Genomic DNA, 16,619 nt, shown 5'->3' on the forward strand with positions numbered 1-16,619 from the left:
TTCAAAATGTGGGAAGGTCTGTAGGTCAAATAATCTGGTTTCTTCAACAAATACATGTAGTTTTTAAAAATTAGGGGAACTGCTACAGATTAAAATAGACATATCAATCAAAGGTACATATGATTCTTATTTGGAACCCAAATCAAAGACCAAATAGTTTTGGTTTGGGTTTTTCTAAGGACACGCTTGAGGGCTAGGGATGTAGCCCAGTGGTATAGCATCCTTGAGGTCCTGGTTTTGATCCCCAGCATTACAAAATAAAATAAAATGGACATGCTTGAGACAATCAGGAAGATTGACAATTATCTGTGTATTAGATATCAAATTATAAAATTATGATTACTTTTTTGGTTGTGATAAGAGTATATTCCATTAGATCAGCACTGAAGTATTTACAGTGCAATGATGTTATATAAAATGTTCCATTCACTCTCCCCCCCAAAAGAAGGGACTTAGATAAGAAGAGCAGACAGTTGAGGGCATTGAAGCTGGGTTGATAGGTACATGGGAATATATTTTTCTTTTCTATTTATTTCTGTGCATATTATTTTCCATAAGCAAATCTTTAAAGAAATTAATTCAATTATTTGATTAGATCTACATATCAGCAGAAGGAAAATGGTTACCATTTGCAATAATTTATCTGTGTGTTGCTCAAGATTTTCTATCACTCAGCAGTGTATCAATTAAGTTTCAAAGACAGTCTCTGGTTTCCTTCATAATACCGCTGAAAGTATTTGGAAAAATATCATAATAGTTTTGTTAAGGATGATATTCTTAAAACATGGTTTAAAAAATGAGTAACCTATCAACATGGGACAGAGGTCACTTGGATCACCATTATCATTGTATCTTGTGTAGTACATCTTATCCTGATGGCATTAGAAGATACCTCAATACCATGCTATCATTTCATCACTCAACACAGAAACACAGCTGCCTCTGGAATGGAGCACTTCGTTCTTAGTAGGTGGGAATTCTTTCAATGACCAAAGATTCACATTGAAACTTTCAGTGTCTAAACTGGAGGTCAGAAAACTATAGACTGAGCTAGCCCTCCACACAGCTAGGTTTAATGGCAGAGTTGAGTAATTATGACAGAGATCAAATGGCTGGCAAAGCCTAAAATATGTACTCTCTGGCCCTTTACAGGAAAAAAAAAAAAAGTTCGCCCTGATCTAACTCAAAAGAGAGACTCCAGTATTTGGACTTTGGAAGGCTGACTTATATTGGATGAGGGTAATATACTCTAGTGGATTTATACTTCTAAGATTTGAATATTAACATACCATTAATATTTTCTGGTTTGACAAAGGACAGATTCTGGGGAAATCAATGGTTCAATAATATCATCACTATTAGCCAAAGTAATTGTGGAAGTAAAAATAAAAAGCCCAACAAGATCGAAGCATAAAACAATTTGAAAATGTTACCTGAATTTTCATAAATCTCTTTCACTGATGAATCTTCTGTTGTTGCTATTTTTCTGACAGCCTCCTGATCTTATCAATGTGATCTACCTTAGGGCATGTCCACCTGACCCACTCCTTTATAGAAGAGATGCTCACTTTTCCAACAGAAAAATGTAACCAGGTACTTAGAACAAGTTCTACTTGATCTTTTGAAAGGAAGGAGGAGAGGTTCAAATTGAACTAGACAATGAGAAAGTAGGCATGTAGGCATGAAACATTAGAAAAAGGGGTAACAAGAAATCATGGCATGTGTTCTCTGTCAGGGGGCTGAAGAGGTGAGGGAAAGAGCAGAGTTCAGGAAGTCTTTTATGACAGCAGGAGACCCACAACCCTCTTCCCACTGGAATTTAGGAGCCCCATTCATGTCTAGAGTAGATCTCTGAGGGTCAGATCATTGAACACTTAAACTCATTTACAGTCTTCCTGAAAAGTTGACAAAAGATGTCTGCTTATGATTTACATTCTACAAATCTTGTGGGATCTAATGTAGATCTAATGATCTACATTCTGCAAATCTTCCACATTCTAATATTCAACGGAAATTTTACTTCATCATTTCACTAAGGCAGCATGAATTTCCTTCCCTAGGAAGGCAGCCTAAAAGGCTAATCTTGGAGTGAACAAAATGTCCTTCCTGGCTATACCTTCAAAATGTGTTCATTGGATGCCTTGTCATCAGGGGACACATACAAACGGATGAACACAGAATTGCTGTATTGACCACGAAATGTTGCAAGTGTCTGCAGAAGGCTGAATTTTCTCTCTGACCAAACTCCTTCAGGACCAATATTAGCTTCAAGCACAGGCCAGCGGAAAGGTGAATGCCGCAGAATGTGGAGCAGTGGTTTGGCATCTGCTTTTTCGATGGCTTCTGAAAGGGATCAGATATTAAGAGAGAGTTAGAATTGTAAACTGGATTACCAAACTAGAGTGCAAATGTATCTTCTCAAGAGAAAATGCCCATAAGACCCTAAATTGAAAATTCAGTTGTTAACAAAGAATGTGAGAGAGGTAGCCCGGATTGAGCATAACCCCAGAGACACAACTCTAACTCACACTACAATGTGACTGTCTAAATATCGTGTTACTATCAGGAAGTTAATAGAGGAACTTGCTGGATATTCTGTACAATAGAAGATGGATTTGCTACATTGACGCTAGTTAGACTTATAGTACTTGGTGGTACTAATGCACAACCCTAGTTTTAAAGGAAACTGTTCAATAAAACCAATCACTCTGAAATAAAGTAAACTAATGCTCCAGACTCTTGTCTTTTACTGCCTTCTCCTAGTTTACCAAATGATACCCCAGATCCTAGATCAATTAACACACTTTCTAGAAGCACTGGCTGCTTCCTGCAATAGCCTTAAGAAAGTAGATTTGGTAAAATGGGTATTATGATCAAAGCAAGAATCAATAAATGGGATGGACTCAAACTAAAAAGCTTTTTCTCAGCAAAGGATACAATCAAGAATGTGAAGAGAGAGCCTACAGAGTGGGAGAAAATCTTTTCCACACGCAATTCAGATAGAGCACTTATCTCCAAAATTTGTAAAGAACCTATAAAACTTTACACCCTAAATACAAAGAACCCAATCAATAAATGGGCCAAGGAACTGGACAGACACTTTACAGAAGACACACAGGCAATTAATAAATATATGAAAAAGTGTTCAACATCTCTAGTAATTAGAGAAATGCAAATTAAAACAACTCTAAGATTTCATCTTACTCCAATTAGAATGGTTATTATCAAGAACACAAACAATAATAGATGTTGGCATGGATGTGAGGAAAAAGGTACACTTTTACATTGCTGGTGGAGTTGCAAATTGGTGCAGCCACTCTGGAAAGCAGTATGGAGAATCCTCAGAAAACTTGGAATGGACCCACCTTTTGACCCAGTTATCCCACTCCTTGGTTTATACCAAAAGGACCTAAAATCAACAAACTACAGTAAAACACAACCACATCAATGTTTATAGCAGCTCAGTTCACAATAGCTAGATTGTGGAACCAACCTAGATGCCCTTCAACAGATAAATGGATAAAGAAACTGTGGTATATATACACAATGGAATACTATTCAGCCATAAAGAAGAAGAATATTATGGCATTTGCAAATAAATGAATGGAATTGGAGACTATCATGCTAAGTGAAATAAGCCAGGCCCAAAAAACCAAAGGCCAAATGTTTTCCCTGATAAGTGGAGGATGATATATAATGGGGGTGGAGGGGGTGGGGAATGAAAGAATAATGGGGGAACTTTAGAATATGTAGGAGGAAATGAGTGGGAGGGGGTATGAAAAATGGTGGACTGAGACAGACATCATTGTCCTATGTACATGTATGATTACACGAATGGTATGAATCTACATTGTGTACAGCCATAGAAACGAAATGATGTACTCCATTTGTGTACAAGGAATAAAAATGCAGTTTGTAAAAAATTAAAAGCTAAATTAAAAAAAGAGCTACACAATCAAAAAAAATGGGTAGCATGTCTTCCGACTCCAGTCATACCCAAGACATTGAGAGACAGGTCTGAGTAACACAACAAAGATGCTGGTTAAGCTAAAAAAGAAGCCTGGCACACCTGGGAATCTGGATTTCTCTAGATTCCAGCATGTCCTATGAAATATACCAATTCTTTCAAGTATATTTTCTCCCAGGCTCATTCTCAGGCCAGAAGTAGCCTGGCCACTGGATTCTGGTTTTTGTAACAGGTACAGTGAAGTTTGCCTTGCTGCCCTAAGTTTTTCATAGGGTAACTGATGCACAAATAATCCAAATCATCAAAACAAGATTATTTTCTCCATCAAGACAGACACAGAAGATTAACTAAGAAAGGCTACAAAATTCAGTCTGAGAATTGCTCCTTTCCTTAAACAATGCCTTCAAATATTAATAGAATTTTTGGTCTTTTTCCTTAAACAATATCTTTAAACATTAGTATGATTCTGAAGGAGAAGGGTGGTAAATATTTTATTTATTTTATTACTCACTCTCATTCATGCAGGATGAATAAAGGATTTTGGCTTTCTGTATGGCCTCAGAGTCACGCCTTCTACTGATTGATTTCTCCAACAGTGCTGGGAAGGTTAAGAGAGGATTCATTAGTATCCACCCACACAAGGTGCCAAGTTGGAGGTCATTAAACATAGTCCTAGTCTGCAGAAAATTAAATGTAAAGACAGACAACCCTGAAAAATACAGATCTGTAAAAGACATACAGACAGAAAAACCAATTCCAAATTGCTTGAGGTTCAAATGAAAACAATTTAACATTTTCTTCTCTCAGGTTGTCCTAACTCAAAAGAAACTAGAAGTTCAATTTCCAACTGAGACTGGACCTTCTGCAGGGGTTAATTTCTTCTGCCACCTACACAAAAGGAAACAGAATTCATTTATTCAAGAACCAAAAATAACTGAATTTGGTCTCTTGTTTCTGTACCAAGTAATATTCTCAACGGAGGCAATTTCATCAGGGTCGAGTTTCTTAAGATTTCTTCACAGTTCAACCTCTCAGGGAGGTCACCTGGAAGAAATTTCCCATTAGAAGTTTTATTCAGTGTTGCATAAACATGCTGTAGACATGGAAGAAGTTATTTAGACAGGAAACAGAGAGGCAAGATTGGCAAGCCTACCCAAATGGCCTGAAAACTCGCCTATTTACACATGAGAAGTCTTGGCCATTTAAATGAGGCCATGTGTATAAAATGGCTGCCAGACCCACCTGGAAAATGATTTTCTATTTATAAGATCACTAATAATACTGTTACATGAAGCTGGGAAATGACAGTTGTCACTATTGCATTAAATAAGGAAAGAGGAAAGGCAGGACTCAATGAAAACAAACTTCAGCAAAAAAAAAAAAAAAAAAAAAAGAGCACCGCAGACTTACTTGAGAGTATCAATTTCTCAACATGACACCAAGCCGAAAAATCCCTATGGAGACTGCAGCACTATGGCACTACCTATTCCAACTATGTCAAACTGCTGTTGTCAAGGCATTGGGGAAACAACCTAACAGCCTCCAAAATTGCAGTACAACAGATGTTCCTACAGTTCTCTGAATAGCTTCAAAACACAATGTACATTGCTAATCATATTAATAAATAATTACATATTCCCCAAAGAGGAATCTATTTCTAAACTAGAACTTCAAACTACATTTCAAAAAAATGCAATTCACGGCTCCTGTCCAGTTTTTTAATAAGCACCTGTATGTAAAACAAGTTCATATAACTAAACAGATTCCAGCAAAATAAATTAAGTTGGGTTAGATGTGGGCGTTTTCAATTATTTCAGCTTGTTTGGTGTTTCTTTCCTATATATTGTCATAGCAATAAAAGTGCAAAACAAGGCCAGAGGATAAAGAAAGGATCATTTTTTAGTGAACAAAAAGCTCTAAAATCATATCCACATATATTTCCATTTAAATCAGATCATGTGCCTTTCCACCATATTGCTTACATGATCATTACCATCATTAGACTATTGAGGAGACACATTTGCAAGTAAGTAATCCAAATTTCATTTAGGGTTGTGATCATTTTCTGATGCTATAAACATTCCACAGGCTATAAACATGAGTGCTCTGAGGACCCAAAACAAATCATGGTAACAAAAAGAACTAAAATTATTAAATTTACCTGAGTATGCTTTCAAGGCATGCCATGTATCACAAAAAGAGAAAAAGAGGACACACATATGCTAGGTAGGACAATCCCCAAATCCTAACCATGCACAAGTACCAATAATTAGTGCATGGCAAAATTCTGGATTCCATGCCAGAATTTGGCTTTTAAAACAGATTCAGCTATCACAGGTTCCTTGTCATACCCTTTTCCTTCCCTTCTCCTTTCTTTCTCTCTGTATCCAAGCAGGCAGGGGAACATTGATATGCAGACAGTGATGTGGCAATCAGTTGGCAGCATTCATTTTATATATCTCTGCATATGAATTAGTGGTAAGAGGAATAAAATCTAGCCTGGAGAATCATTAATAAGCAGAAAACAAAGCCTGCCTATCATAGGCAATTACTTGAGTAATTAAAATGTCCCTAAAGTGTTGAGAAGGGCTCATGGGTCACCCAAACAGGGACATTTCCAACCTAGCCTGTGTCATTTCATGGAGGATCTCTCAACATACCCCCTGAGTCCTTACCATATTACAATAGAAAAGAATTGGTTGTAGAAGTCCTTCTGAACATAAAATTTGAACATTGCATATATTATTTTTCTTTTCCTCATTATGCTCTATCAAATAAAATTGGTCTCAAAAATATAAGGCAGCATAAAGACATGCCAAGAGGATGGGCTTTCAAATCACAGAGACTTGAGTTCCAGCTATAGCTGGAAAATGAGCAAGGTATTTTATCTCCCTAAGCCTTGGTTTCTTCATATATAAATTTGAATAGCATAACATATCTACTAGGTTTTGGTGAGGATTTTAAAAATTTAATGCATAGGAAGCCTTTATCTTAAAATAAGTAGTGGTTTAAATAGGCTTATGGGCCAAGTTAACCACACACAAAATTGGAAAGTAATCAAGTTTGTTTCTAGTACTTCCTCCTTAACTATTTCTCTTTTTCTCCTTCCTTCTCAGGATATTGGTGACCAAAGACCTTACACTAGGTCAAGGTGCTGCCACTCTGTGTAGGAGGACATTTGTATTGAAAAATCTTTTCCCATTCTATTATAACTCATTTTCTTGATGGTATCTTGTGATGAACTGAAATTCTTTCTTTAAATGTAGTCCAACTTGTCTGTTTTTTGCCCTCATAGTTACTATATTTTGTGTCCTATTTTAAAAATCTTTGCTTACCCCAAGTCATGAAGATAGTTTACATTTCAGATCTACAGTCCATCTGGAATTTCTTTTCGCACATAATTTAAACAGCCCTGCCTTTGTAATACACAACTGTCCTCATGGGGAATGGAGGATGTGAGGATTTTAATAAAGAATGTATTTTTGGTCATTGCATATCAAATAATATCACCAAAGAATATTCTGGTAGGGCTGGGGATATAGTTCAGTTGGTAGAGTGCTTGCCTTGCAAGCACAAGGCCCTGGGTTCGATTCCCAGTACCACAAAAAAAAAAAAATCTGTTGTGAAAACCTGGCATTAACAATGGCTATTCTCTATTAAACAGAGTACATTTTTGAGCAGAGGCTGGGCCATGTTCATCTTTGAAGACCACAGCCTAATACTCGGCATGATTGGTGCACAGTAAATGTTTACTAAGCTGAATTCCTGACAAGGAAAGTCAGAAAGAGAATTTTTCATCCAACTGAAAAGAAACCTGAGAAGCCAGACTGACTACTTTAATATTTCATTTTACAAGCAGTATTATCCTTAGCATGCTAACATTATAATCTCCTTTTTTCACATTCTAGTATCTACAAGATGCAATGATATCCAAGACTTCATCTGTTTTTATGAACACCAGTTCTTAGGACACCCAAGTTTAATTTTACCAATTGTCTCATCTGAATCATCCGTTCCCAATGCCCTGCTCTTCTATACTGAGGTTGGGGGATCCTTAGCATTCTACTTCCTTTACACTCAACAGTCCTGAGAAAACTGTCAGTCCTACTCCTTTAATTCACTCTTCCTGCTGAGACAGGGCATTTATTGAGCACTCTAAAAGATGAAAAGAAAATTCCAAGGCTGAGACTCCTGAGGACTTTACAGTGTCCTGATTTGTCATGAGTTCAATAATAATCATGTGCATGCACCTCAGGCCAGTCATTTGATATTTATGCAATATGTTGAAACTGCCTATTATTATTTTTAAAAATTCCACATGTGCAGTTTTAGGAGATGAGCAAAATTCTACCAAGAAACTTGGAGTTAAGCTGACAGTGTGAATGAGGTGGTTTGAGCATATAGAAAGTCTTACAAAGTTTCCTCCTTTGTGTTCTTTTTCCTGATCCTGCAATATTTCTGTGCCTGCTCTAAAGGGAATCCTCTGGCTGTCTGCTAAGAGACCAATGGATGCTGGAGATGTTTTCTCAGTTTTTGCTTAACGGAAACTGCATCCTAAAACCTTCATATCAATATCACCAAGGTAAATTCTCAATTTCATATAAATTGTGCCAAATCTTCTCCTTTGAAAATCAAAGGGATTACCCTCTAAATTCTACTGAGACAGGGCATTTATTGAGCACTCTAAAAGATGAAAAGAAAATTCCAAAAACATGGGAAATCAAAACTTTTGAACACAAAATCTATATTTTAAGCTTCCATACCTATATAATGAACAGAATGTTCTCTAGGCCTATATATTTTTGAAAGCTTATCATAGCACGGCCTGTTTTCTCCTTTGGGGGTACTTAAAAACCACCTTTGGATGGTCCATGGTTGAATGTCACCTCTAATCTTACTATTTTTAGTCTTTGTTGATTTTCTAGGCTGCAGACTTCAATTTGGTTTCCAGGCTGCAGGGTTTATTTACCGTACTAAAAATTTTCATTTTTCTAACTCACACTGCATGGGTATTAAACCCTTATGCAGTTAAATCTGGAGACTCTAAATCAGCTTGCAAAGCCCGTTGTTATTCCCATTAAAATATAAAATTCAAGTTAACTAAGTCATGGTCTCTGAATCCCATAACCCTCATATTTTTTTCACAAATTGTGTGACACTCAGCTTTACAGTTCTCAGCCCCACAGCCAGTCAAGCATGGGATTAACTGAGTCTGTTTGACATACTGAAGAGACAATAAGAACTGATTATTTCTCATTCTTCTAGAAAACTCCCACCTAAATACACAGAGAGAAACTGTCAGAATTATTTTCTCTGTTCATTTTTTATGAACATTTTATAAATGATAATTATTGGTTAGCCTCAGCTTAAGAAAGAGGGGCAGAGATGATATTCAGGGAATTAAAAACCTCTAACTCATCAGTCTAAATTGTGGGTTACCAAATAACACAAAAATACCCTCCTTTTAACACAAAAGGACTCTTGTCCACAATAAAATCAATTTTATAAAACTGCCAGATACTACAAAAGTCTAATGGAAAGTAACTCTTTTATTATGTTCACTTAAGTGAATTAATTTATAAGGATTACACTTATCAAGGTTACACTTTAAATTTTAGCATTGCTCTTTGATAGCGAAGCATTACAATTAATATGCTAATATGATATTTTAACTCAGAAAAATAGCTTTCCTATTTAGATAATCTGTATTTTAAGAGATATTTCAATGTACAGTCTGTGCCTAAATTGAAGTCATTAAAATCCATCTTCAGTTTTTTCCTATAGTAAAAATTCCAACTATCTTTTCTTCCTGCCTCCAATTTCAACCATCTTAATACTACAACGCAAGGGCCACATCTGGTTATATATTCCTTGCAATGTTTCTTCCTGAGCAATCCCCATACATCCAAGGATCCAGTCATGGTAGCATTCATATATCAAGCACATTGTACATGACTTCATTTAACCTCCCCAGCAACCCTAAGAGGTATATATTGTTAACCCCCCTCTATAGGTAAAAGCAAAACTGTAAAACCTTATCCAAGGAAACTCAGCTGGTAAAAGTTAGAACCTGGATTTGTACCCAGATCTCTAACTCCTGCTCATTTGACCATCAGATACCCAGTAAAAATCCACCAATTGCTTTCCTGTGAGAGAACAAGATCCCCAATGGCTAAACCAGAGGAAGGAATCCCTCATGGAATTTCCTGACAGATCACTCAGCCCTAACTGGAAAAAGGAAAGGCTTTCTCTGATTATATCAAGTCTTGTTTTTTGTAACAATGGAATGACTTTGTACCAAGTCCTCTTCTCCTCTTTGCCCTGTCATCCTGTGACCAGGGACACATACTCCTGAGGCATCTAGTCAGAGGTGGGAAGCCTGGTAAGGTTGGAGCTTTAGCTTCAAAATTAGTTGATTCTCAAGGCTTCAATTCACATTATGTTCTAGTCTATGTCAATGGTTTCCAAACTTTTAGGCATCAGAATCATCAGGAAAGCTTGTTCAAAACCTAGATGGCTGGGTCTTTCTTGCACAATGTCTGATTCAGTAGGTTTGGGATAGGGCCCTAGATTTTGCATTTCTAATAAACTCCCAGGAAATGCTGATGCTACAGGTCCAGGGAATACACTTTAAGAACCACTACTTGAAACCATCAGCATTCACCAGTCTTTTGATTGACTAGAATTTTAAGAAATAGTACTAGCCTAGATTTCCTCTTCCACTATTCCTACCCCACCCCAAATCAAGTAAGGAGCTTTTGGCCTTTCTTTATTCATTTCCTCACCCATTTTAATTCAGTATCAACATTCTTTAATAAGGGCTCTAAATACTTCATTTCATTTTGGAGACACTTTCCTTGTATTGGGCCCATTTAGATCTAAGTGACTTCCTCAGTTCTGCCAACCCTGCTTTAAAAAGTTCCTTTTTTAAAAGGGAAATGCAATAGGGGTACAAGTTAAGGGTTGATTATCTAGTTCAAGGAGGCAGGGGGAGTCTGCACTACGCCAGGAAAATAAAAGAACACAGGGCATCTATTTTCAATTCCGGCTTATACCACACCCTGAGGGGAGGAAGAGTGGGATAAACATTGCATCCATGAAATCCTAAAAAATCTGAGCTCCTGACTTCATGATTCCTCCCTCATTTATGAAAACAGCATCAAAACACTGTAAACATAGGTTTAAAAAGCCACTTCCCAACTAACCCCTGTTTTCACTCCCACCTTCTATGAGGAGGTGAGAGTTGGAAGATTTCTATTCTTGGCTGTTCAAACCATAATGTGTGGTAGAGGGAGACTATCCCTCTAGAATTAGGTTTCTGACAGTGGGGGATTAGGGGCGAGGCTCTCTTTGCTTTTCTACTCAGAATCCTCTCCCCTCAAAGAGAGGAAGCAATATAACCTTTGGCACACAGTGGACCCAAAGGGGCAAAAAGGCTGGGAGGACAAGAGTGAACTAGCATGCCCACCAGCTGCAGCCATGGCTTGCCTGGCAGGCTCTGCTCCATGAATAGATGTGCATGAATTTCCTGAGTTTAAAGAAACAAGGGGCAACAGAAAAGAGACACTGACCCTTCCTGCTGACCTAAGAAGAAAACAGAGAAAAGGATAACTAATAATGCTTTGGAGTTTTCTGCCATAAGGAAGACAAACTTTACCTGTGTTTGGATGCCAAGGCAGAAAACAAATGGGTATGATGGGGCCCGTTGAACTGGTCTGCAATAAATCAACCACTGCCTCCAAGCCATTCTCCACAGGCAGCCAGCATGCTCTGGCAAAATGCATCACTCATTGTGTCCCTTGACATGACATTTACAAATGGCTTCCTTTGCCTTAGGATAGAGTTTAAAATCTTCACACAGCCTATAAGGGCTGTGTGCTCTGACTACTGCTTAGGTCTTTGGTTTTGTCTTTTGACCCTCTTCCCTTCCAACTAGGAGCTCCATTCACACTGGGCTTCTTGGGTTTCCTCAAAGGCACCAGGTGGACAGGGCCTCAGCTCCTACAGCTCTTTCCGCCTGGGTTAAAATTGGAGACATCTGAATGGTAGACCCATAATCTGTGGGGGACAAATTATATGGCTGGATTGGTTTGGGCACGTCACATAATTTCCTTGACCTTCGCTTCCTCAGATGTAGGACAAAGACAGAAATAAACACGGATGGTTGCCCATGTCACAGAGTTAGACTGAAGAACGATGGCGGAAACAAATGATTCTCAAAAGAAATAAAATTAGTATCGGGAAATGCTTGGTTCTTGGGGAAGTGAATTTATGAATTCAGAACAGACCAGCAGGTAGCAGAAGCAGTACAATTTGGAACTTAATCAAAACAGCCACTATAGGAAGTCTCTGTTTAGCAAGAAAACTTGAGTACATTTGCACATTTCACAAATATCAGATCCCACACCCATCATAACTGCTCATGGTTATAAAATTCCCTTCTCATTTTATAAATTAAAAGGTTCATGAATGTTTTAAAAGTACCTCCCACTGTGCAAATATCAACACCAATGAGGCTTTCCAAACAAACATATCTTATTTGTGACAAGCTATTATCCAACCAGCATATAATTAATTTTCTGTTACAGGTAGTGCCTTTTACAATGTTCTCTTGACACTTTAAAGCAAATAGTCCATCATTACTAATTCATTAGGCATTCACATAGATACTATTAATCATGATGAACTAACGTGGTATTAATGAGTAGGTTATTAATCTGCAATTACATGCAGATTTCCTAGTAAATTCAAGTTTCCCAAGTTTTTTGAGGAGGAAAGAAAAGAAAAATGAACAAATGTCTCAGAAAACAAATTAAGGGGAAGAAATTCCTGTCCCTGTATTATAAGACCAAAATTATTCTTTTCCTTTTTCATCCTAAGAAAATTTTCTGTTTACCCAATATAATGGCATTTGCAACACATAGGTTTTCATCCAAGTGATTTGATGGAAGAAAAACTAAAATATCTATGCATCCCAGAGAGGTTATGAATTTCTTTTACAACATGCTGTGTCCTTACATGTATGAAATTTCAGCTACTCAAGATGCAGACTAGCAGTGTGGGCAGCACCTGCAAACTTTCTAGACCTACAGTCTCTCAGGGCTCTTCTCAGACCTATTGCATCAGGATCTACATGCAACCAAGATTCCCAGATGATCCATGTGCACATTCAAGATTGACATGATGTGGACAAAAGCACAGTTATGGCTCTAAACTGGAGTGAGTGGAAGAAGAAAGTTGGGAGTGTTGCTTTTATACCATTCTACACTAAAACCAAGGTATATGAGGTGAGCCATCAGGTAAATCTCAGTGAAATTTTAAAGTCCATAAGCATGGGAGAGGTGACAAGCATTTGGGGACTATATGAAATATATTGCACATACCATATTTCATCAATTCTAAGATGAATGTTTTTAACATTTAATATCTCTGAAATTGGAATCCATTTTAAAACCTTCATAGGGCACAGGGACGATATAGTTGCCACTACCTAACCATGGCACAAACTTGATCATAGCCATTCTTAGAGTCAGTACTTCATATTAGTTGGGTACAGGGTAGGTAAACTGTGGCCCACTTCTCAGTATATATCCAAAGGATTTAAAATCAGCATACTTCAATGACACAGTCACATCAATGTTTACAGCAGCTCAATTCACAATAGCTAAGCTATGAAGCCAAACTAGGTGCTTTTCAACAGATGAATGCATAAAGAAAATGTAGTATGTATACGCAATGGAATATTAATCAGTCATAAAAAAGAGTGACTTTTTGACATACACCAGTAATGGATGAATGGATCTGGAGACTATCATGCTACATGAAATAAGCCAATCTTGAAAAAACAAAGGTTGAATCCTTTCTCTGATATGTATAGTATAAGCTAACCCACAATAAGGTGGAGGGGGAATAGAAGTTCAGTGGATTAGACAAAGGGGAATGAAGGGAAGAAGGGAGGGGGGATAGGAAAGTAAAGACAGTAGAATTAATCCGACATAACTTTTCTGTGTACACATATGAATACACCACAGTGACTCTCACCATACTGCACATCCATAAATCTCACCATAGTATATCCATAAGAATGGGCTCCTAATTAGAATAATATATATTCCATGCTTACGTAATTATATCAAAATGGAATCCACTGTCATGTTTAACGAAAAAGAAGCAATAATAAGGCCTTCTTTCAAAATCAACTGTTTTGCCTTGTCTTCAGAAAGATTTCACTGACAATGAAATAATAACTTATTAACATAGTTATAACTTAATAACTCAGGGATTTTCCTCAAGCTGGCCCTTTAGGAAATGCCCTGAGTCAAATAGGGAAGGGGAAGATTTTTCAAGAAATGTTGAATCACCGCTCTTGAGAAAGAAGACAACATTTTGTGGGAAAACCAAAACATTGATGATTCAACACTTTTTAAAAACTCTGGAAAGAAGTATTAGGTATATCTAAACCCAACTTCCTTACTTGCATTTTCCTTCCTAGTGGATGTAAAAGAATAATATATGATAAAAATTAATGTTTAAGTATGGCTAAAAGAAATCCTTCAATGAACACAAAATAGAAATTCCATGTGATAAGAATGCATTGTATGATAGCTTACTTTTAGCATATGTGAAATAAGAGGGCATCTTACAGTTAGTAATATTTTTGATTCAATAAAATATGGTGGAGCTGCGGAGATAGCTCAGTTGCTAGAGTGCCTGCCTCGTAAGCACAAGGCCCTGGGTTCAATCCCCAGCACCACAAAAAAAATATATATATATATGGTATTAGTTTTGTTAAGACCGTGGAAGACTGCAATGTTTGTGTATTCTCTGGCTTAATTTTATGTCAAATAATTTTAACCAAAACTACTACATCTAACTAAAGAGTTACTACCTCAGAAGACTCAGTATTTTCACTCTTGGAAATAATAAATATGCCAGGAATATTGAAGCTGTGTTTGGATTTAAATAAAAGACATCAATATAAAAATTATTCCAAATGATTCCAGAGGCATTTTAAGGACAACTGAACCTCCGGGTGATATGTTTTAATTCCTGAATAGTGGTTTTCACATTCTGGTCTCAGGGGCAGAAATACAAGTTTGACTGCATGGGAATCTGGGTGTGAGGTCGCTGGCAAGAGCAGTTTCATGAACATTCTGAGACACAGTGAGCTGTTCAGTCTTCAGACCTCAGCAGGAACCACAACTGCCTCCTTTCCTCACCCAGCACCTCCCATGCATTCCCCACAAGACTTATTTCATTTTGGCAACTGCCTGCAGCTTTCAAACCCCAAGTTCCTCTTCTCCACAGCTCAGAGGTTCCAGACTAACACCAACACCTTTAACCTCAATTAAAAGAATAGAATTTTATATCTTAATTTACCTTCACTGGTGTGTATCCAGACCCATGTGAAGATCAGAGGAGGAAAAAATAAAAACTCTTTTCTTTTTTTATATTATCCTGGGGACTTGACCAAAATGTTGGTAAATGTAAGTTGAGAGAAATTAATAAATTAGCTAGGGCATTGCTTGGCATTCGTTAATGTCAACTAGCAAAGCATGCTGCCAGCTTGGTTATTTTGAATGGTTCTCATTTCACAAAACTCACAGAACCTTCTCCAATGGATAATGGCTAGTTCTCCACTTAGTTCATTTATGCATCATCTGGTAGGTTGTGGCGTGGGGGAGGAGTGTAGTTAAAAATCCCTGAGCCCAGGCTAGACTCCAGACCAATTACATCAGAATATATGAAGTCAGCCCCAGGCATCTGTGTTTAAGCTGCCCAGTGATTCCCCCATGCAGACAGAGTTAAAAACCACTGCGCTAGAAATGCCCTGCCCAGTATAGCAACCAGAGGTCATGTGCAGCTATTGAACCCTGGAAATGTGGCCAGTCCAAATGGAGATGTGTAAAATATGCACCAGTTTTCAAAGATTTAGTACAAAAAAAAGAATGGAAAATGTCTCATGAATAACTTCTTATACTGATTACATGTTGAAATGACAATTTGGGATATATTGGGTTAGATGAAACACACAATTTCAACTGATACTTTTTGCTTTTTCAGTGTAGCTTCTAAAAAACAGTCACATATGCCTTCCATTCATGGCTCACATTATATTTCTATTGGACAATGTTACCATTATCCATGTGAACTTGGAAGAATTACTTAGCCTCAGTTTTCACAACTGTCAAATGGGCATAATACCACCTTTTTAGATTTTAGGGCTTTCACCAGGTGCTAAGGGTCAAATGCCCTGAATTCTAATTCTGGTTCCACTGCCTATTAGTTGCATGATTTTGGACAAGTTATTGTACTGCTTGGTGCCTCTGTTTCCTCATCTGTAAAACAGATGAGTCTTATAGCATACAGGCATGGTAAGAGCTCAGTTTAGAGAGGAGGTCAACAAATGGAAAGCAAGGATATTATTAAATAAGGTCACTTCTATGAAGTGCCTGGCTCTGTTAGGCCATTCCCTGTGGGATGCACTCTTAGAATTTGTTTAATCATTATAGGCTCACTTCACAATGATGAGTAGACATATCCTCCATTAGTAATAAGTCAGGGGAGAAATGGGAATTTTGCCACATTGTTAAGATGCCTGACCCACCCATACCTTCAGTTGCAGTTGAAAAACTCACAGGATTGAAGGTGA

The 16,619-nt window shown here is 37.5% G+C and overlaps 1 protein-coding gene across 1 annotated transcript in view; it reads right to left on the reverse strand.

The window, feature by feature from the left end:
• PHEX (phosphate regulating endopeptidase X-linked) overlaps positions 1–16,619 on the reverse strand; it is a 180,934-nt gene that overhangs the window by 138,556 nt on the left and 25,759 nt on the right. Inside the window, exons 4-5 of the mRNA XM_079122866.1 lie at positions 4,479–4,565; positions 2,117–2,343 (exon numbers count right to left, since the gene is read on the reverse strand). Coding sequence (XP_078978992.1) covers positions 2,117–2,343; positions 4,479–4,565 — 314 coding nt within the window. The remainder of the gene's footprint in view (positions 1–2,116; positions 2,344–4,478; positions 4,566–16,619) is intronic.

This window comes from Sciurus vulgaris, assembly GCF_902686455.1.
Source record: "Sciurus vulgaris genome assembly, chromosome: X".
Taxonomy (NCBI): Eukaryota; Metazoa; Chordata; class Mammalia; order Rodentia; family Sciuridae; genus Sciurus; species Sciurus vulgaris.